General features: G+C 61.7%; 1 protein-coding gene across 2 annotated transcripts; it reads left to right on the top strand.

Annotated features, from left to right (window-relative positions):
• Nucleotides 1–154: 154 nt before the first annotated feature.
• PIK3R2 (phosphoinositide-3-kinase regulatory subunit 2) lies at nt 155–20,687 on the top strand. Of its 2 annotated transcripts, XM_075175398.1 has the most exons (16): nt 155–288; nt 7,195–7,921; nt 11,453–11,545; nt 12,079–12,141; nt 13,184–13,315; nt 13,518–13,719; nt 14,038–14,123; nt 14,424–14,529; nt 14,635–14,733; nt 14,887–15,067; nt 15,294–15,419; nt 15,687–15,829; nt 16,018–16,194; nt 16,481–16,552; nt 16,757–16,927; nt 17,229–20,687. In XM_075175398.1, exons 2-16 carry the CDS (start codon nt 7,582–7,584, stop codon nt 17,419–17,421), a joined length of 2,184 nt encoding a protein of 727 aa, XP_075031499.1. In that variant the 5' UTR covers nt 155–288; nt 7,195–7,581; the 3' UTR covers nt 17,422–20,687. The 2 variants fall into 2 exon arrangements, with proteins under 2 accessions (XP_075031499.1, XP_075031501.1); XM_075175400.1 differs by lacking the exons at nt 155–288; nt 12,079–12,141 and having other exon boundaries at nt 7,320–7,921.
• The last annotated feature ends 314 nt before the right edge of the window (nt 20,688–21,001 follow it).

Genomic DNA, 21,001 nt, shown 5'->3' with positions numbered 1-21,001 from the left:
CCGCCGCGCTCTCCCGCAGCGCCGAGAGGCGGTTGGCGCCGGCGAGGCCTCGGCTCCTCGCGAGGCGGCTCGGGCGAGGGGCGTGGTCCCGATCGCGGCCGGCAGCCGGGGGAAGGGGCGGGGCCGCCGAGGCTTCGGGGAGGTTCGTTCCTCTCCGGCATCTGTCGGGTCTTTCCGGGGTGGGTTCGGGCCGTTCCGGCGGCGCTCGGGCCCTTTCCCAGGCTGCCGCCGGGCTGGGAGGCAGGAGCGGGCTGGAGCCGAGCGGCGGCGGATGGGGCCGGCGGAGAGGTGGGACGGGGCCGGGGGTGAGGGGGCCGGGACCGGGGGAGAGGGGGGCCGCGATCGGAACCAGACCCAGGGCCTGGCGGGCGGGCCGGCGCCGGGACCCGCGGTGAGCGCGGCCCCTCAGCGTGAGGCAGCCCGGGGGCCCTGGGTGGGAGCGCCTCGCCGGGCCCCCCGGGCCGAGGCTCTGCCCCCTCCCCGGGGGCAGCACCGGGGGTTGTCCCCGTCACCCTCCCGGTGGTGCCAGCGCAGGGTGCCCCGCTGCCAGGGCAGTGTCACCCCCCTGGGCCGTGCCACCCCCGAGCTGGCCCTGTCCCCCCGCCCCGAGGTGCCAGGGCAGGTCCCCGGTGCCAGGGCTGTGTGTCCCCCGCCGTGGTGCCAGGGCTGTCCCTGTCCCCTCCCTGCGCAGGGGCTGTGCCCCCCGATCCCCCCAGGCTTTCTCCGTCCCCAGCAGTGCCAGCACGGGGACTTCTGTGCCATTCCCCCTGCAGTGGTGCCAGTGCAGGGACCCCCCCTTGGCAGGGTGCGGCGCCCATTGCCAGGGGTCCTGGGCATCCTCTTTGGGTGGCAGAGCCGGGGAAAAGCAGCCTGTTAGGGCTGCACGGCTCCAGCCTGGGCTGAGGGCTTGGCCCCACCGTGGTTCTGCCCCAGCAGACCCCACGCTGGGGCCGGATGGCCCAGGGATGCGCCTGTCCCTCTGCACGTGCCGGCGTCCGGCCCGGGGTGGCTGTGGCTTTGCTGGCTCTAGACGCAGTTGCCCCCAAACCCTGGCTCTGGGACGGTGGCCAGCCCACCTCTTACCAGGGAGGTCTGTGCCCTGCGTCTTTTCTAACGCTGGGGACATTTCTCAGCCCCTTGAAGAGGAAGCTTCCTGTGGTCACAGACCTCCCAAACTGAGAGTCCATGTTCAACGGGAAATAAAAGCTGGGGGGAAAACCTGTCCAAAATGAGGTCTGCGAGAGCTGCAGAGGGCTGGAGTGGCACCAGCATTGCGCCTTTCGGCACCCCTGCCCGGCGTGGCAGAGGAATGGCCGCCTCTCCTCCCCATTAATGCGCGGCTTTTATTTCCCGAGCAGCTTTTAGAGCCACTGGGGAACTGGCCCTGTGACTTTCTCTGTGAGAGCAGAGAATGGAGACAGCTGAGTAAATATAGCCTAAATCACTGCTTTCCTGGCCATTCCCCCACCCTTCCCTAACATGCGAAGGGCTGGTGTGTCCCCGAGGCTGGGTTGGCCTCTGCTCTAGTCATCGACTCTTCCATGATGTGGGAAAGTCCAAGCGATGGTTTGGTTTCTTTGGTGACTCTCTTCTCTGACGTGGGCTGTTCGTGCTTTGATCTGCCCGTGCGGTTCACGGCGAGGCTTCGGTCCTCCTAAAGGTGATCACTGCCCCAAACCCTCGGTTTTTAAGTCGCTAGAACAAGGTTTTAAGCACACAGGAAAATCCTTTCTGCCCGCGTTGGGTCTCGCTGGACAAAAGCTCTGGCTTGGAAGAGAAACCGCGACTCAGCTGGAATGCGGCGAGGAGCAGAGTGGTTTGCGGAGCCAGTTTGGAGCCGTGTCAGAGAGCCGGCGCTTCGCTCCGAGTGCTGGGGTGTGTTTACAGTGAAAAAGAGTATTTATAATATCGAGGGCTCTTTTAATTCCTCTGGGAATATCTGGAGCCACAGCTTGGAGCTAAAGTAACCGAGTAATGGAAGATAAAAAGCAAACAGAGGAAGGGACAGTGGATTTCTCAAGTTGGAAGGTCTTGCCTCTCTCAACCAATACCTGAATAATGTTGGCCTGCTAACACGGTTACTGCTCACCTTGTAGGCTACTTCATGTGATTGCTGCGCTGTGCAGAGCTGCTAATAAATCATCATATAAATTCCAAATCCCCCGGGGAATGTGATTTTAAGCAGATGAGTTAGCGAGAGCAGTTGGATTTTTTTTTTTTATGTACTTAGTTTTTTTAGAACTGTAATTTTTGAGGGAAGTAGCCAAAATACAGCTCCTGGGTTTATTTCGGGGGACGGGGGGGCGTGCGCGAAAAAAACAAACCCTAAACCCTGCCCCATGAATGCTCCTAAAATGGAAGTAGTGTGTTGTTGCTGCTTGGGGGCTGGTGTAAAGGGAGCCTGGAGCAAAGGGACGGTGCTGGTGTAGGGTGCTTGATCGTTCTCCGCTCGGTGCCAGTGTGTGAAAGTCTCTGGCCAAGTAAAAGGCTCTTGCGATGAGGAGGAGAAAGCCCCTGAGGTGGGTGAGACAGGACGGGCTTCAGCTGAAGCAAGAAAGTCCAATGTCAGGAGAAACCTCTGGACAGTAAGAGAAGTCCTGGAGTAGGTCTGCAGATTGCCTGAGGCGCTCTTGGATTGTCCAGCCTTTGAGGAGGAGGTCGCTGAGACCTCCAGTTGTCTCTCAAAAATGAGGTAGGTATCGGTCGTCCTAAGGCAGGGGTTTATTAGGCTTCTCAGGTCCCTGCTAACCATAACATTTACTTTTTCAGTGAAATGTTTGAGATATTCCTTTGTTTCCTTGGACTTCAGAGAATAAAGCAAAATACTTAATGAAATGTAAGTCTGAGCAGCAGATGTTCTGTATCCCCGGCAAAGGGCAGCTGGTGGCCGTGGGCAGGATGCTGCTACTCCTTGGGCTCTGTTGCCGGCTGCATGGGAGGCATTTCTTGGTGAGAAAAGGGGTGAAAACGGCCCCAGCTGCCCCACGCCTCTGCTGCGATGTGGTTGCTCTCAGGACAGCAGGCCTGGCTTGGGCACGGCTCACAGCGTAACTCGGCTCCCATGCTGCTTTCCCCTGTCTGGAGGGAAATACCAGCTGGCTTGGCAGCGCCGTGGCCGTTGCCAGCCCGGGAGTGCGAGCCCCCGGTGCGGCTCTGGCTCTCCCCCCTCCTCTGGCCGCTTCCCCGGGGGCAGCTGGTGGAGCGTGTCCAGCTGCGCTTCCCGCCCGCGCCAGCTCCCTGCGGGCTCGCCCCGCTCCTTCCCCCGCGGCTCGTCGTGGCATTGCCGCCTCCGCCACGGCCTCGCTTGTGGCTTAAGCCTTGCGAGTCCTCATTCAGGCTCTTTGGCGGGCCAGGGGGGAGCTGGCCCGGGAAGCTGCCGGGGAGTGCAGGGGATTGCTGTGTGCTGTCTGTCCCGAATTATGAACCAGGGGTTGCCAGACTCTTGCCCGCTCCACCCCGGTGCTGCTCGGTGGTTCGGGTGCTTGTGGGTGCAGCGTGACCCATGGTGTGCTTGGCACCGCCGGCTTCTGCCACTCTGGCAGGGTCCAAGGCCAGCAGAGCTGCCCTGGCTGCGTAGGTCAGAAAGACTCGACGCAGCAGCAGTTGACACGATAGAGCACGATGTGGCAGGCGGTTCCGTGTCCATTTTTATTTCCGTCCCTAGTTGCATTGTCCTATTTTCTCTTTTTATTGAAGGAAGGGTTTGTTTTCATTGTTTGTAACCCACTAACATGTCGCGTTTTGCAGCTCAAAACTTGATTTGGTGTTTTTTTGCTCACTAAGGATCTAATGTAACTTGGAAGGATTTGAGCTATGTAGATTGTTGTAAGCATATTTTTCTTTTAAGTATTTTTATGCGTCCTTTCGCCTCACTGGAGGGAAAGTAATGCTCAGTCTCACTTCGAGTCAAGCTGCATTTTGAACTGCATTTGGAACTGGGTTAAAAAGCACAGGAACCACATTTAAAACGTTAAGATGCTTTTATTTATGTGCTGGGCACACACAAAAAGACTTGTAATGTGTTTTTTGTTTCAAACCGATGTATTAAACAAAGGAAGTATTGACAGCAGTTAATGAATCGAGGGATTGTTTCTGGGCGCTGAGATAGATTTACCAAAGGTATTTAGATGTCTGATGCATGGGATTTTCAGAGCAGCCTAAGCAAGTGCTCGCCAGCGCGGACACACGAGGTTCCTCTCCGAGAGCTGAGTAAACCTGGAGCCGGGCCCAGCTGAAATCTTTTGGCAAGCTGCTCCTCCTCTCCTGCGCACGCAGAGCCCCGGCTCGGAGGTGTGCTTCCAGCCGACAGGCTCGTGCATGTCCCGGGCTCCCGGCGCTGCCTTCCCCAACTCGCCTTCCCTCCAAGGAGCTGTTGCAGGGCTTTGGGAAGTGCGCGTTCCCTCTCCCCAAAGACACGCCGATGCGGTCAGCTGCTCTCCGTGGGGTGCAGAGCTTTCCTGACCGGCGGCTGCCGTCCCGCACACGCAGCTCAGCCTGGAAAGCTGCTCGCTGGATCCGTGGCAGGACAGAGGACAAGTGTTTTCCCTGGAGAGGACGGTGCCGGCATTAGCCATGCGGATTTGGGTTTCCCGGGGGGCTCCTCACCCGCGTTCCCAGGCACTCGATCCCCACGTGGGCTGAGCACGGGGAAGGCAGGTGAGGCTGCTCCAGGACCAGGCTGCTCTAAGTTATCTGTATTTTTTCATGTGCCGGTGGGATGTGGAGAGCAGGGTGGAGCAGAGCTGCATCTCTGTGTTCCCACTGCAAGGAAGGAGGCTGAAGGAGTCGATGGAGCAGGAGCTGCGGGACCTGCTCTTTGGAGAGACTCGGTGCTCCAGAGCGACTCTCTCCTCTTCCCACCCCTCCACACAGGTCTCCTTTTAAAAGCTACTGAACAAGTTTGCCAGGGCTGAGCATTTTGTCCTTCCAGCCTCTTCGGCTGCACCGGCTTGTCTGAGGCACCTGGAGTCGGGGCTGGGATCTGCGGGTGGAAGCTGGGGAGGTGCTTGCGGGGGAGCATCAACCCCGCTGGGCTTGGGCTCTGCTGCCTTGGGGTGCGTTACGGGGTCCGTCCTCTCTGGGAGGAGTGGGAGCTGCCGGCGCCTTTCCCGGCAGGCAGCGGCCGCCCGGGCCCCGGCAGTCAGGCAGTGCCCCCGGCACTGCCGACCCAGCTCCGTCGGACCCTGACAGGCAGCGTTCAGAGGGGCGAGGGGCAGGCAGTGAGCCTGGTCATAAATCTCTCTTTATATTCTGGATTATGAAGTAATATTTTCCTGGCTGGGGCTGCTTGGATTGGGGAAATGCGGGCTCTGCTGCGAGTTCCCTGCGGCTGCTGTCCCAGCACAGTGGGAGCTTGCACGGCGGCTGTGCTGGGATGCGCTGCTTCTCCCACAAACACCCCCCGTCCTCGGGCTCTCTCCATGAGTCCTGCGGCCTGGTGTTGCTCCTGGAGCTCTGGAGAAGCTCTCCAGTGACCCGGATCAGGCTCAGTCCTGTTCCCCGCCCGCCGGAGCCTGGCTGCAAGTGTCCTACCTCCCCGAGGGCAGCGCCTGCTCATTCATGGCAAAGACAGCCCAGCTGGGACGCTTGCCCGAGCTCAGGCAACTAGCGCGGGCCCTGGCTGCTGCACAGGTTTCATGTGCCACGGCTTCTTTGTGCCTTTTTTCTTTGTCAAGGGAAGGAGCCCGCAGCGTGGTGCTGGGCTGGAGAGCCTGGCTGCGGAGATGGGAAGCCGGCTCCTCACGGGGGACTCACACCGATCCCAAACGTTCTGGTAGCGTGCAGGGGTGGTAGCACATGCAGGAGGAAAGGGGGACTTGTAGCTGATGCGAACTGTAACGTGTTGCTGGCCCGAAAGGGTTATTTTGAAATACTGCAGATCACCAACGTTAGTGCCTCTCGCAGAGTCCAACCAGCGGTCGGAGCAGCCTTGGCTTCGTGCCGTGCTTGGTTGTGCATTGACCCCGCTGGGAAGGGTGCCCTGGCTCCCTTTGCCTCCTCGCTTCCCTCTGCAGAGGCTCCCGCAGCCCTGAGAAGCGCTTTCCTGCTCACTAATAGTTTTCAGATGAGACTCAAGAGTTTGAGCTGGGTTTGGTGGTTTCTGGGCCAAAACAGCTCAAGCATTAATAGGACCTGCAGCGTTTCAGCGGGCCTGGGTGTCCCTGGGAAGGCTGGTTTCTGGCTGCCCCGGTGCCTTGTAGGTCTGGTCCTTGGTTGCATGCCGTGGCTGCGGGAACTGGAACGCTGAGATTTGCCTGGGGGAGGTGGAAAACTGGCCCGTGCAGCCGGGAGGGGATGGGAAAAGAGGACGTGCTCGGCTGGTGGGAATGCCCCAGCTCATACATCCCTTCAACAACATGTTATAACCAGGTTTGTTCTTCTTGGTGGATTTCTGGGCAGGGCAGGCAGCATATTCTTCAATTTCTCGCTGAATAGCTGAAAGGCAGTTAGCAGCCCTAAGTAGACTTGAAGGCTTCTGAAGATTATTTTAACTCATCTCACCTCCATCTCTGCAAAAAGAACCCATGCCCGCACTTGATGCTGTTGCTGCTTTTGAAAAGTTCAAAAATTTACTTTGCTCAGAGCAAAGCTTTGAAGTGCTGCTCTGTGGGAATGGCAAAAGCAGCTCGAAAGCCTTTCACTGAAAGCTTGGTTAACCTACATTTGTGGGCAGCTACCTTCAGAAAATGACTTTGGGGGGGATTGCATGGGGCGATGTAAAGGTGAACTGTGAAATTTAATCGATTTAACAAGAAAAGGTTAAATCTGTTTGTTTTGCTCCTATTCAGGGCCTCCAGCTGGTGGTTGCAGGGTCACCCTTTTCTGTATGCAAAAGTTCCTGCATAAAGGCTGTTTTGTCCCACTTGTTGTCTTCTTGTTTGCATAAGTGCTGCGAGGAGGGTAAGCTGAAGAAGCGGGAGTGAACCTCTTTAAGATGCAGAGCTGGTGCCTGACTGTAGCAGAGAGGAGGTGGCATTCCTGCCTGCAGCCGCTGGCTCCTCTCTTGCTTTTGGGAGTGTAAATTGGTATTAGCATGTCCTGGTTGGATCCAGGGCTCAGCATCAGCTGGTAGGTAGGAGAGAAACGAGTCCTGCCTCTCTCAGCTGCTCAGATGAGCCCCTAGTCTGAATGTCGGCGTCTCGGGAGGGTGCAGGGTGCCTGGCTGTGCAGTGACAAAACTTCTTCTCTTTGCAGGCACTGGAAAGGGAGACGTAGCATGCCACGCCGTTCTGGGCTGGAGGTGCGCCGTGCTTTTGCCCCCTGGACTCCAAGAAACCTGCTGCTTTTTTGGTGAAGCGGACCCTGATTTCCTGTTTCTTTGCTGCATGCCCGCTCACCAGTGCTGGATTATGTTTGTCTCCTTCTCCCTTTGCTCCATAATTTGGCTGAATCGTGGTTTCAAGCTAAGGAAAAGGGGCTGCACCTAAGTGCGCTGGGGCACCCGGACCAGGCTCCTGGGGTGCTGGTTCACGCAGAGACGTTCAGAGTGCTGATGGGGGAGAGCTGCCTCTGAGATCCCCCCTCTCCCGCCCGATCCGTGCTGCCTCGCCGTTCAGAGCCGTTCTCCCCGCAGCAGAGAGAATGGGCAGCACCGATGGGTTCCAGTACCGCGCGCTCTACCCCTACCGCAAGGAGCGCGAGGAGGACATTGATCTGCTGCCTGGGGACATCCTGGTGGTGAGCAAGGGGGCCCTGCAAGCCTTGGGCTTCAAAGATGGGGATGAGCAGACCCCCAATCAGATCGGGTGGATCCTGGGCGTCAACGAGCGGACCAAGCAGAAGGGCGACTTTCCCGGCACGTATGTGGAGTACGTGGGACCTGTGAAGATCTCCGTCCCTTCTCACCGGCCCCGAGTGCAGAGACCGCTGCCCGCAACGCCGGGGGCCAGCGGCTGCCGGCTGCAGGAGGCTCTGGAGCAAGGTAAGCCCTGCTGCCTGCCGTGTTGCTCCGAGACACCGCCGCTCCTGGCGTGCGGCGGACGAGGGTGTGCGAGTGGCTTTGCAGGACAGCGGTGAAGCCCTTGGCTTGGCAGCACTGGATTGCCGTGCCGGCAGCAGCACAGTTGAGTTGCCTGGGAGTTGTGGGCTCACGCTCCATCTGGCCAAGAGAAAAGCGCGTTGTTCCTCCAGCTTATCGATCTGCTTAGCAGAGCTTCGTGGGGTGAGCCTTGTCCCGCTCTTACCTCTGCAAGATCCTTCTCCTTCCCTGGCCCATGACCAGCCAGGATCCCCGTGGTCCTTGGTCCCTCTCCCTGCTCCGCTGAGGGTTTTGCCCCGCTCCCTCCTTTTAGGAATAAGTCCTGACCTCTCCCAACCACCTCCCTGCCTCTGCCTCTGGAGCGCCCGGGGCATTGCTCCCTGCCAAGAGCCGCTCAGCCCCGCTGAGACACACAATTGCTTGTCTCTGGGCAAGAGGAGAAAAGTCAGGGTCTAAAAGAGTACTTCCGAGAACTGGAGCTAATTGCTTGTCTGCCTGGCACCCGTCCCTCCCCACGGATCGCAGAGCTCTCGCTGGGGCTGGGCAGCCGCCCTCGGGCAGAGCATGGGCCGCCCTGCACCTGCGGCTGCCTCCCAGCCGGCGCTGGGCTTGGCACGGACCCAGTCCAGGAGCTGGGAGAGCCGCTGTGCCTCAACGCTGCCCGTGGAGCTGTGGCAGCTGCCTTCTCTGTGCCTATTTTTTTGTGCTCCCAGGCACATAAGCCCTGTGGCAGGGGCTCAGCAGGCCCTGGGCGCTCTGAGACGGCAAACAGGGGTGACAGCCACACTTTGCTTTCTCGTGCCTTGCAGAAGACCTGCTGGAGCACGCGGGAGGAGTACGGTCAGCAGCAGGAGCTGGTGGGCATCGGAGCACGCTCCTGGCTGGCAGCCCTGCGTCCTCCCCGTCCCTCTCTGCCCACGGCTATCCCATCAGATGCTTCCAGCTGTGTGAAACATCTCTGGGGTCTTAAGGAATGGAGGGGAGCCCCTGTCTCAGAAACCAGGGTGGTGGGGCTGGGTGCGCGGCTCCCCGCAGCTGCCTCCCGTGCTCCTGCTCCCGGAGCCGGAGGGGCGGCCCCAGGAAACGTCTCCCGCAGGGTGGGAATGCAGGCGGGCCGTGCATTTGGGTTGGCAGCGAGAGCCGCTGACCTGAGTCATCCCACTCGCAACCTGCCTTTCCAAGAAAGCAGCTCCTCTTGGGAGCCTGGGGCATGCTCTGCGGTGGATGCGTCGGCCTTGCCTGCATCCAGCCCTGCGCTCCCTCGGGGGCTGTATTTATGCCTTCGTGGGCTCTCTGCTCCTCTTCTTCTCAAGCAGGGCTTGGTAGAGGTGTGTCTGGGTGGTCAAAGCCGCTGCCCTGCACAGGGGTGGGGATCTTTGGGATGTGGAAGAAGATACGTGCCAAAGCTCCTGACACACACAAAAGACGCGGTTGGGAAAGAAACCAAAAGCCAGCCTGTCTGCGTCCTGCCCGGGGATGGAGCAGAGAGAGGGTCGGGTACCAGGGCACGTGAGATGGGTGCCAGCCCTGTCCCTGTCCCCTCCGGGTGCATACCCACAGCCAGCCTCCACCGTGGGCACAGCGGGGCCTGCAGGGTGGCAATTCAAACGCCCAGGGCCTGCAGCGGGCCGGGGTGCTGGTGGGGAGACACATTTTTGCAACTGAGAAACTGTGTTTAAGCCAAGCCCGTGTTATTTCTTCGTGGTCTGCAATCTGGGAGGTGCAGAGATGTCTCCTGGCTGCCCCACGAAGCTCACAGCTGGCGGCATTTCTGCCCTGTTTCCCGGGTCCTGCCCTGGCTGGCAGGGATCCCTTAGCCCCCCAGTGTCACACGTGGAGCAGGGCCAGCGCCACGGCTGTCACGCAGCCCGGGAGCAGGGCTGGCCCCGCAGAGCAGCGAGACCCAGCGCTTTCCGTCGGTGAATTTATGAGCTGCTGGTGTTTGCCTTCCGCAGAGAAAGCGAGCGGAAAATGCAGCTCGGAAATATTTCCGCAGCTGCCCTGGCCGTGCTGTGAGCGGCCTTGTTCGCGGCGGCCCAGCCCGGAGGCCCGGCAGGCTTGGGAGCCGCTGCTGGCTCGGGCACAGGCTGCCTGATAAAAAAAGGCAAGCTGCTGCCTGCTGAAGCAGCACATTCCCGGCAGGGCCACGTGGGCAGCGCCAGTATTTACTCTCCCTTCAGCCCTTCCCAAGGGTCAGGCTCGGAGCTGCCAGCCTGGCAGCTTGCCTGCAGTTTCCCCACCCCAACCAGCACCGCGCTGGGCCCCTTCCCGTGCCCCTCTGGTGGGGGATTGCCCCCCAGCAGCACAGGCCCTTGCAGAACTGCTGGGTGCCTGCCCCCCCTGCTCCGTCGTTGCTGAGTCGAAGCACCAACACGAGCTGCTTCGTCTCCCCGTGAGGCCGTGGGTGCAGGAGGCTCAGCTGGGTGCGGAATTTCAGCTTGCTGCGCCTTGTGGCGAGACCACACCGGGCGAGTTCGGGTCAGATCCATGACAACAGAGCCGTGTTTTGCAATGGGGAGCAGCCTTTTGGCTCTGCCTCCCCAGAGTGGAGCGTGCTGGGTGTCCTCACCGACCGTGGGCTCCCCAGGGTCTGCCCGGTGCTGCGGACCGGCCCGGAGGAGCCTCCTGCACCGGCTGCTGCTCAGCTGGAAGCGAGACGGGGCCTGGCACCGCTCATCCTTCGGCAAACCTCCCGCTGGCAGCTGCCCAGCCAGGCCTGTGTGCTCCTGCCCCGGCATGCGTCACCCCTCCAGCACAGGGAAGGGGGGTGCCCGGAGCTGGGACCTCAAGAACTTCTGGAGGTGTCAGTGAAATGCCACCCGATGCGGGGCTGTATATCCCCCGGGAAGGGGGGACCCCGGTCCCGTGCCGCGGGCTGTCCGCACCCTGTAACAGCTTGCACGGAGGCTGTGGGCTCGCAGGGAGGGGGAGGCAGAGGGCTGGTTTCCATGTTAAACGAGCAATCAAGGGCAGGAATTTGCTGACATGGCGTTCTGTCTGAATCGCTGGATTAATCACAGCTCACCACCACGAGCGAGCTCCCTGGCCGCGTTCCCCCACCAGCCCTGCACAGCCCCTGTGCTGCGCAGGGACCGAACCCGGCCCGAGCTCCAGGAGCCCTGGTAACTCCTGCGGTGCCTGCCCGGGGTGCCGGGGTCCCCAGGGAGATACGCTCTGCCTCCTAGCCTCTGCAGGGAGCGGTAGGGATCCCCCTATGCACACCCCGTCGGGGGCTCGGAGCAAGGCTGGGCTCAACAAGTGCTGTGCCGGTTTCTGGGCCAGCTCACAGGTTCCCTGCGGCTTCCATGCGGTGTTCGCGTGCGCTGTGGCCTCGTGGCAGGGGCCACGGCTTTCCTCGCTCTGCAACGCTGCCGTTGGGAGCAGCATTGGTTGTGCCCCGATGCGGCTCCACTGCAGAGCATCTGCTGGGGGCTGGGCTGGGTCTGATCCCTTCTCTCCCTCCCTCTCCCCCAGGGTCTCCTCTCCCGGACTTGCAGGAGCAGTTCAGCCCTCCCGAGATTGCGCCACCGCTGCTGGTGAAGCTGGTGGAAGCTATTGAGAAGAAAGGTAAGGGGGGATGCTGAGAACCGAGGGGCTGATACCCCCCGAAACCCCCCAGTGAGGGCAGAGGGGGAGGCAGCTGTCTTTAAAAGCTGTTTGCGTTGGACCGAGCTCCGTGGGACATGCAGGACGCAGCTGCCTGCAGAAGGGGGGGCCTCCTGCTCCTCCCTGGCTTGAGTCGCTGTTCCCCAGAGCCGGGCTTGACCCTGCTGCGCCGTCCTGCGCCGAGGCCTGGGGTGAGAGTGCTGGGTCTGCGCGCAGGATGCCTACGCACCCCGGATGGGTGCTGGGGTTTGGGAAGCGCTTCCAGCCCGGATCTGTGCCGTGGGGGAGAAAGGGGGCCACTGAACCGGCTGTCCTGGGGGCCAAGGGGGCTGCAGCAGCATCTGCAGGAGGTTGGCTTGGACACCATCCAGGCCTGGTTAGCCGTGCCGCAGCCGTTGCCCGGCCGGCGCGCGGCTGCCAGGCTGGCACCGAAACGGTGCGTGCGCTGGGAGCTGCGCAGCTTGCAGCTAACAGCAGCGTCCCCGCTTCCGCAGGGTTAGACAGCGAGATGTTGTACAGGACATCTGGCTCCGAACTGAGGCAAGCGCTGAGAACCGGTAAGAACCAGCTCCGCGTGGTGAGGAGGCGAATCGGCTCAGATGGAGGAGATTAGGGGATGTGACAGCGCCAGCAGTAATGCAATCCAGGCCAGGCTCGCCTGTCCCCGGCAGTTCCTGACTCCCGGCACACTGCCTGTGGGGCTGGGCCGTCCCCATCCCGACACGTCCCCCTCTCGCGTGGAAGGGACGCGAGAGGCAGGGATTCCTGCCACCGTCCGTGGCTGGAGCAAAGGGACGTGGCGCCGGCTCGGAGACTTGCAGGCCGACAAGTGAACCCCTGCCCTTCTCTCCCATTGTCACTTCGGGGTGCCCCGCTCTCGGGGTGCTGTGCTGATGGGCTGGCGGAGGCTCCTCTGGCTCTGTCACGCCACTAATAAGTAGGGGAGGATCTTTCAGCTCAGCTTGGTGGCTGGAGCCTTGGCTCCGCTGTGCCGGCGGCTGATGTCCCTGCCGGGGAGCCTTCGGAGCTGTCTGCCTCTCGGCTGGGCTTGGGCCTCATCCAGCACCGTGCTGGCTTGTCCCCTTCCGCAGACGTCCTTGCAAACCCCAACTACGCGGTGCTGTCAGCTCCGGCCATGCTGCTTTCGGGACAGGCTTTATGTGCCGTCCTGACAGCCTGCGACTTGCTTTTCTGGGACAACACGGCTCGAGGGAGACATTTTCCCCGTTGGGTTCAGTGTGTGGCTGGTCAGTCTGCGCTTGTCTCTACCAGCAGCAGGGAACAAAATTGTCGCACGAGTCGTGCGTGCCCAGGATTCCTGTGGCAGGGCTCAGGGCAAAGGGTGTGGGCACCCGAAATGACCTCTGCCCCCTCCCAGGGGGGACCTGCCTGCGTTCCCAGAGCCAGCTTATTTCTGGAGTGCAGGGGGCACGTCCAGGCATCCTGCCTGAGCTCCCTCGTGGTGCCGGGCTGCCGTGTCCCGTCCTAGCTGGCCAGGTGGTGTGCGACGGTCTCTGGGACGGGTGCTGGCAGCACCGGAGCTGCCGCTGGGTGCGCGGTGCTGTGCCTGCCACCCACGGGAAATCTGTGCCCTGGCAGATTGGACCCTGGGCGACCTGGAGCCCTTCGACGTGCACTCCCTGGGCGAGGCGCTGCGGGGCTACCTGCAGGACCTGCCCTCCCCCGTGGTGCCGGTGTCGGCGCACGGAGACGTCCTTCGCGTCCTGCAGGGTAAGGGCTTCCCCTGGCCGCGCTTGGGAACGGGTGGCTGGGCAGGACGGACACGTTTGGGGGTATTAAAATAAGTCCTGTCCCTACGGGCCTGGCACACGGCCCCTGCTGCTGACAGCGCTCCCACGCTGTGACGCAGCCAGAGCGTGGAGAGCGGTGTCGGCTGTCCCAGCCCTTCCATCGTGTCTTCTTCTCTCTCCAGAGATCCCCCAGCCGGAGAATTGCCGGAAGCAGCTGCTGCTGGCCCTGGAGTCACCTGCGGTCCCGCTCCAGAACACGCTTACCCTGCAGTTCCTGCTCCGGCATCTGGGGAAGGTATCGCAGCAGGCTGAGAGCAACAGCCTCCACCCTCGGGCCCTGGGAGAGATCTTCGGCCCCCTTCTCCTGCGGCTGCCTGGCGCCAGGTACGTGAGGCTCTCGGGTTCCAGCCGTGTACCAAGCGTCAACCGCTGTGCCTGCCAGCGTGAGGCGTCCAGCCTGTAACAGCAGGTCTGCCCGCAGCCCCGGCCTCGCTGCGCGTGGGATTAAACTGCTGGCAGCACACAGGGGTGGGACTCAAAGCCAGGGCAGAGCCCGTGCTTCTGTCTCAGCCTGGGATCTGGCAGCTGGGCTGCGCGCCGGGATGAACCAGCCGACCCCGGCTGCCCTTTTGCCCGGGGGGCACGGGAGCAGTGCCAAGTTCTCCCCCACAACCGCTGATCTTGGCTCCTCTCTCCCTGCAGCCCAGAGCTGAGCCCTGACTTCTCCGTGCTGTTTCTGGAGATACTTCTGCAGACGAAGGAGTTGGAGCCGGAACAGTTGCCTCCAGGTACTGAGATGCCCCTTCCTTGGGGCCTGAGGTGCTGGCGTTTGTGCTCCGTGGGTGTGGAGCCTCTGCCCGCGTGAGCGGGTTGCCGAGGGCGTTTCTGTAGCCCAGCTGTGCCCGGAGGCCGGCTCGAGGTGCTCGTCGGCTGCTGTAGATGTGCCTGGAGCAGCTCCTGGCAGCGTGGCGGCCAAGCGGGGCTTCCCAGGGCGGTCACTGCAGGGAGGGGGACTCAGTGCTCCGAGGGATTACCCGTGGGGAGCCGGGACTTGCGCTTATCCTGCTTTCACCCTCCTTCTGTTACAGCCTTGCCTCCAAAACCGCCTAAACCGAAGCCCAGTGCAGCCAGCCTGGCCAACGGGAACAGCGTGCCCTTGCAGGATGCCGAGTGGTACTGGGGTGACATTTCCCGGTAAGGGGGTGGCTGGCAGCTCACGTCCTGGATGCCCTGTCCTTCGAGTTATCTAGGGGAGCTCTGGTTGCACCTCACGGGCCATGACAATCGTGTTCCTCACAGGGAGGAGGTGAACGAGAAGCTACGGGATACGCCAGATGGTACCTTCTTGGTGCGCGATGCCTCCAGCAAGATCCAGGGGGAGTACACGCTCACGCTCAGGTAGAGCACTGGGGTCCCCCGAGAGCCTCCGCTGCTCGGGGGTGGAGCTGTCGGCACGCGTCCCGGTGCTTACGGCTGCCTGGAGCCCAGACGCCAGGCTGGTGTGGCGCGCTGGGGTGGTGACAAGTGCCCTCTCTTCCCTCCCCGCTGCAGGAAGGGAGGCAATAACAAGCTGATCAAGATCTTTCACCGGGAAGGGAAGTATGGCTTCTCGGAGCCGCTGACTTTCGGCTCGGTGGTGGAGCTCATCACCCATTACCGGCACGAGTCGCTTGCCCAGTACAACGCCAAGCTGGACACCAGGCTGCTCTACCCCATCTCCAAGTACCAGCAGGTGAGGCCTGTGCCACAGGGACGCCAGCACAGCCTGAACCAGGGGCATTTGCTCGTCCATCCCTGGCCCTTTGGTAGATGACCCCTTCCCCGGTGCTGGGACACCGGGGTGCTTTGTGGGGTAATGGGGGGCTGGGGGCTTTTGTGGGACCAGCTGCCTTGCTGGGGGTAATGGGGGGCTGCTGTAGGGCAGGAGCAAATCCTGACTGAGGCTGTGCGTATGGCAGGACCAAGTGGTGAAAGAGGACAGTGTGGAAGCCGTCGGGGAGCAGCTGAAGGTCTATCACCAGCAGTACCAGGACAAGAGCTGGGAGTACGACCTGCTGTACGAGGAGTACACGCGCACTTCCCAGGTACGCGGGCGCTGCCTCCCCCCGGGGCTGCCCTGACCTCCCCTGATCGCTGGCAGCCGCACTGCGGTGCACAGAGAGCAGAGCTCGGGCACCCGCTGCCCCCTTTGTCTGCTCCTGGACTGGAGGGGACTCCCCGAGCTTTGAAGAGGGGGATATTTTGGCTGCAGCAAGGACAGTGCTGCTTTGGGGAGGGGGAAAGAGGGGATGCGAATGGGCAGAAACCTGCGCAAATGCTCCCCCTTCCTCAGCTCTCCCCTCCCTTTTCAGGAGCTGCAGATGAAGAGGACGGCAATCGAGGCCTTCAACGAGACGATCAAGATCTTTGAGGAGCAGTGTCAGACGCAGGAGAAATGCAGCAAGGAGTACATCGAGCGCTTCCGCCGGGAGGGCAACGAGAAGGAGGTGCAACGGTGAGGACGGGGGGTGCTGCCCTGCCTGGGGAGGGGCTCTGGGGGCTGGAAGGATCATCCTGGCCCAGCGCAGGGCCGAGGCATGCGCAGCCGTGTCTCCAGCAGCGTGCTGAGGGCTGGAGCTGGCAGGCTGCCTCCTCTGCCTCCCCCACTCTGGCTCACAGCCTAAACCCCCCTCCTTCTCCCAGGATCCTCATGAACTCGGAGAAGCTCAAGTCTCGCATCACGGAGATCCACGACAGCAAGATGAAGCTGGAGCAGGACCTGAAGAAACAAGCCTCGGAGAACCGGGAGATCGACAAGCGCATGAACAGCCTCAAGCCAGACCTCATGCAGCTGCGCAAACTGCGGGATCAGTATTTGGTGTACGTAGTGCCTGCCCACGCCGAGGGCTGGGCGCGGGGCCCTGCTGCCCCTCCGGCCCGGCCTGGGAGCGATCCAGCTGGCTCCTTGAGGGCTTCGGGGCTTGTCGGACCGGGCTTGCGGGTGCTCGGTGCAGGAGCGAGCCCTGCAGCGTGCAGCCTCGGGGCACGGCGGTCCCTCAAAGGGGACGGCTGCTGCCCTCTGGCGATGGCTGCGCGAGCGGTGTCTGGCCCGGGCGCCGCAGGCCGGGCACGCTGCCTGCGCTGAGCTCTGCCTCTCCTTCCCCAGGTGGCTGACGCAGAAGGGTGCCCGGCAGAAGAAAATCAACGAGTGGCTGGGCATCAAGAACGAGACGGAGGAGTGAGTGTCCGGGCTCGCGTGGGAGCGCAGGCTGCGCAGCTGGGTCTGCCTGCCCTGGGGCCGCGGGCAAGTCCCATCTCCCTGCCTGGGAGCTGAGGACGCCTTCCCTGCTGGAAGGGGTGACGGCAGCTGGCAGTGGAGGGGAGGTGTGGGGGCCACATGCCCAAACCGAGGGGGTCTGACCCTGCCTGTGCTCGACTGCAGCCAGTACTCCATGATGGATGACGAGGAGGAGCTGCCCCACCACGAGGAGCGGACGTGGTACGTGGGGAAGATCAACCGCTTGCAGGCAGAAGAGATGCTGTGCGGCAAGCGGGACGGCACCTTCCTGATCCGCGAGAGCAGCCAGAAGGGATGCTACGCCTGCTCCGTGGTGTGAGTACCCCCGAGCAGACGTGGCGGGATGGAGCTGGCGCGGGCTGTGCTCCCGCATCGCTCTGCCCTTCTCTCGCCAGATGCTGGAGGCTGGCGGAGGCGTCAGCTGGCAGGCTGGGCTTCCCCGCGGTCTCCTGTCTGCCCCGGCTCCTCCTGCCGGGGCCAGATGTATCTTTGGGCTGCTTCGGTGACGCCCGCTTGTGCTCTGCTGTCCCTGTCCCTGTCCCTGTCCCAGCGGGGCTCCCTCGCGCTGCGGGGCTCCAGCGCGCCGCTGACCTGTGCTCCCTTGTCTCCCTGGCAGGGTGGACGGTGACACCAAGCACTGCGTGATCTACAAAACGGCGACCGGCTACGGGTTCGCTGAACCCTACAACCTCTACGCCTCCCTCAAGGACCTGGTCTTGCACTACAAGCACACGTCCCTGGTGCAGCACAATGACTCCCTGAATGTCACGCTGGCTCACCCGGTCCTTTCCCAGCCACCAGCCAGATGAGCAGCCCGGGCACCACACAACAGCTGCCTTCAGCTTCTCCCCAGGGCGCTGCTTTCTGGCTCTGGACTCTTGCACCCTGTATAGTTGAGTCTCTGTGCTCCTGCCCCTCCAGAGCCTCTGAGATGTCTGTGACCGTTCCTGGTGTCCCTTTTGGTCAGTAGCTGAAACCCATCTTGGCTGATGGGACAAAAAGGCTGGGCTGTTGACTCCCAGTGGGCCCCAGTCTCTAGGAGGTGGGATCCAGTTGTGATTGAATTGCCGTGGGCGAGCACAGCCCCCTCCCCTTCCCCGATAAGCAGGCCAGATCCCCTTCTTGCTGGCAGGTTGCCCCGCTACGCATCACTGTAGAGCTAGGTTCCCAATTCCTCAGTGCGCTACGGCGTCGGTCACCGCCCCCGCCGAGCAGCCGCAAGCACTGCTCTGAGCGAGGGGTCCCTGCCTGGATGCCGGAGGAGGCGGAGGAGGAGGCTCTGCTGAGCGGTTGAGCATGTGCATCCTCCACTCTCACTTCCCTCGGTGATCTTGCAGGCTGCCGTGGTGGCTGGTACGAGGGGTGCTGCTCTTCCGTTCAGAGACTCATTTAAAAAGGAGAAACCCCACCATCCGTGGGGCTTCTCGGCTGAGGTCTCCGCTCCGTGCCGTGCCCCACCTCACCGTCTTGTTCCCTAGTGTCATAACCACCTCTTGAGTGTTGCTGTCTGGGGAGGGAGGATCCGGTTAGCGATGAATCTCTCACCTTAGTTGTGCCAACTAAGCTGTGAAATCCGTGTTGGTACCTATGTTTTTCCCGGCAGACTGTGGGACGCCCAGCTCGTTCTTTCCAGCTGTCTTCGGTGACTCTCTGCAGACGTAACCCATTGAAGCTAACTGTAGCTCTGTAAATACGGTTCTTTTCGTAATCGGCTGCTTACCTAGTACTGGTGTGCGCTGAACTCCCACTACGATATGCAAGCGCTGGGCAGCAGCTGGCCAGGCTGTTGCAGACTCGGGTCCTGCCAGCTGAAGCAGGAGGGGGCCGGAGTCCGACGCACACTACGAGCCCTACACAAAATGAAGGACCTCTCTGCTGCAGGAGGAGGGTATCTCCGCTGGGCCCAGGGCCTTAGCACATAGAAATGTATATGCATGATGTCAAACTATGTATGCAAAGCACTTATAATCATGAGTACTGTATGGGGACTTGGGGTGAAAGAGCTGGGGGTTGCTGTAGTGCTGCCCATCGCGGCTGGCGGGCGCGGGCAGGGCTTGTTGCGTCTTTTTGGATAATGCTGAGGGCTCGAGGGCAACGGAGGTGGCCCTGGAAGAGCTTTAAAAGTTGAGGCCATGGTGGCATTTGCTTTACTGGGTTATCCTGTCTGCCTGGCTTGAAGAAAGCATTAATTGTCCTCTTGATTTGCTGGAGAGGTTCCTTTCCCTTTTGGAGGCCGCGTCCTCAGGACGGGCTGGTGGATGCCGTAGGCTTTGCTGCTTCTGCTTTGTGTCGCGACTTGGGCTGTGCCGGATCTGCGGGGTGCTGCGTGCTCGTGCTTTGCCTGCATTCTGTCCCCAAAATGCCGTCTGCGTCAGGGACTGCGCTGTCCCTCCTCCCCCGGTCAGCTCTGCTGCTCTCCTTGCTCCAGGCTGGTCCCCAGATCCTTTTGGATCTGGGATTGCTGGAGCAAATGTCCCATTCCCGTTGCTTGTGGCAGCTCTCCTGTGCTCGACTGTACAGACCCCATTCCCTGCCCTGCAGCCCTCTCCGGGCCCGGGGCCGTGTGTTTTGGTTCTGGTTTGTCGGTGTTGGGCGCTCGGAGGACGCGGGGCAGCAGTGCTGTCCCCGACCCGTCGCAGCTCGGGCGTGCGCTCGGGTGCCGAAGTGCCACAGACGGGACAGGCGATGTGTCGGGGGAGCTGCGGGGCGCACAGCCCAGGAGAGGCTGCGTTTGGCTTTGGGGATCACTTGGGAAAAGCTGTCAGGGATAATTAAGGGAATAGTTCGGGCTCAGACACGTGAGAGATGAGAGCACGTGGGAATGGGGCAGGGAGGCCCGGTGCTCCTGGCCTTCTCTGCAGAGGCCTCCCACGGTCTGTGGGGTGGCCGGGGGGGGGCTGTGCCAGCACCCCAAAACTTTCTGCCAGGCTCCCGCACCGGTCGCAGCGGCACATTTTCAGCCTGGGGACTCTGTGCTGGTCCTGCGCTCATCCCTGCGCCACGGGGCAGGCTGCAGGCGCATGGGATCCTCCAGCCGCTCGCCCCACAGGGGCCATGTCCCCCCACCACCGTGAGCTCAGGGCCAGTCCTGCCGGGGGCTTTGCTCCCGGCTCTTGCCAGGGCCTGCCGAGCACCTGGGAGAGCCTCAGCTTCAAGCCGTTGCCTGTCGACACTTTGCTTGGTGCTCGCCTCGGCTCTGCCGGCCGGGGAAATTCCAGCTTCTCTTGATGGCGTTTTTTTATCCTTTCGGCTGAATTTCTGCTGTTCTCCCCGTGCTGTCCCTTCCTGCCGCCCAGCCAGAGCCTCTTCCTCCCCAGGAGCGTGGGCAGCTCAGTGTGAGCACGGGGATCACGGTCACCCCTCTGCATCTGCCAGCACGGCCGTTCCTGCCTGCCGGCACCCATCACCGTGGCCCGTCCCCGACGGGGCTCTGCTCGCAAGTCCTGTGTGCAACGAGGAGGAAAATGTCCTTCCCCAGGGCTGCCTTTCCCTGACGGTGCTTGACTTGGCTCCCTGAAACGCAGCTTTTCCCTCGTCTCCCCCCGGGGCTGGAAGGCCAAGCCCTGAGCTCCCCGCAGCGCAGCTCCCCCAGAATAAGCTAGTTGTGATTTGTCCTTTGATGCTTTTGCTCGTGCTGTTCGCGCCGCCGGATGAACCCAGTAGCGATGTGTTTCGAGGCCCCGGGCTGTGCTTTGCTGCTTGTGACCCCCCCCTGTGTCCCCCAACCCAGCCACGTACCCGCGTCCCGTGGGTGCAACGTGGCCCTTCCTGCTCCCCGGGGCACAGCTCGCGTCTTGTCCCTCCGTGTCCCAGCTCGGGATGCTCTGTGCTCCCCCCTGCAGCCCCCCCGAGGGCTCTCATGTCACCGGCGGCTTTGTGCTCGGAGAGGACGTGGCGGCTGCGTGAGCGCTCCTGAGATTGTAGTTCCTAGGTATATGCAATAACGAATAACTTGCCACTTCAGCTGTTTGTTACCAGCAGTAGTTCTCTATGCTCTTTCTGTTGATGTTTACTAATGTAAACCCAGTATTTGTTACTGTAAGGATTTTTTGTACGGTACTTCAAAAAAACCCACAAAAAAACAAAAAAAAAAAAAAAAGAAAGAAATAAACAGAATTAATGAAACGGCTGCGGGGATTTCTGTGGGAGGGTGTTACGCCGGGGGAGCGGAGGCGGGAGGGCATTGGGGCTGTGCCCCATCTCCGGGGCTGGGTGCAGGATGTGACCCATCGCCTGGCTGGCGCTGGGCTGTGCCAGGGCTCTGCTCCCCGGGGTCTCGCAGGGCTGGGGCGTGCGGGGGCCAGCCCCGGGCTCGCCGGCCGGGCGAGGAGGTGGCAGCCGAGCCCCAAGGGGCGAGAAGTGGCCGGAAACAGCAGCTCTAACCAGGGG

This window comes from Calonectris borealis, chromosome 28 (genome assembly GCF_964195595.1).
Source record: "Calonectris borealis chromosome 28, bCalBor7.hap1.2, whole genome shotgun sequence".
Lineage (NCBI taxonomy): Eukaryota > Metazoa > Chordata > Aves > Procellariiformes > Procellariidae > Calonectris > Calonectris borealis.
Note: the sequence above shows the minus strand (reverse complement) of the source record. Positions and strands in the feature narration are given on the sequence as shown.

Bases quoted from the DNA above. Each gene is read 5' to 3' on its own strand.
- PIK3R2 (XM_075175398.1), top strand. From the start codon at position 7,582: ATGGGCAGCACCGATGGGTTCCAGTACCGCGCGCTCTACCCCTACCGC. The intron at 12,142-13,183 runs GTAAGAACCAGC...GTGCCCTGGCAG, and splicing joins GAGGCAAGCGCTGAGAACCG to ATTGGACCCTGGGCGACCTG. The intron at 15,420-15,686 runs GTACGCGGGCGC...CTCCCTTTTCAG, and splicing joins AGTACACGCGCACTTCCCAG to GAGCTGCAGATGAAGAGGAC.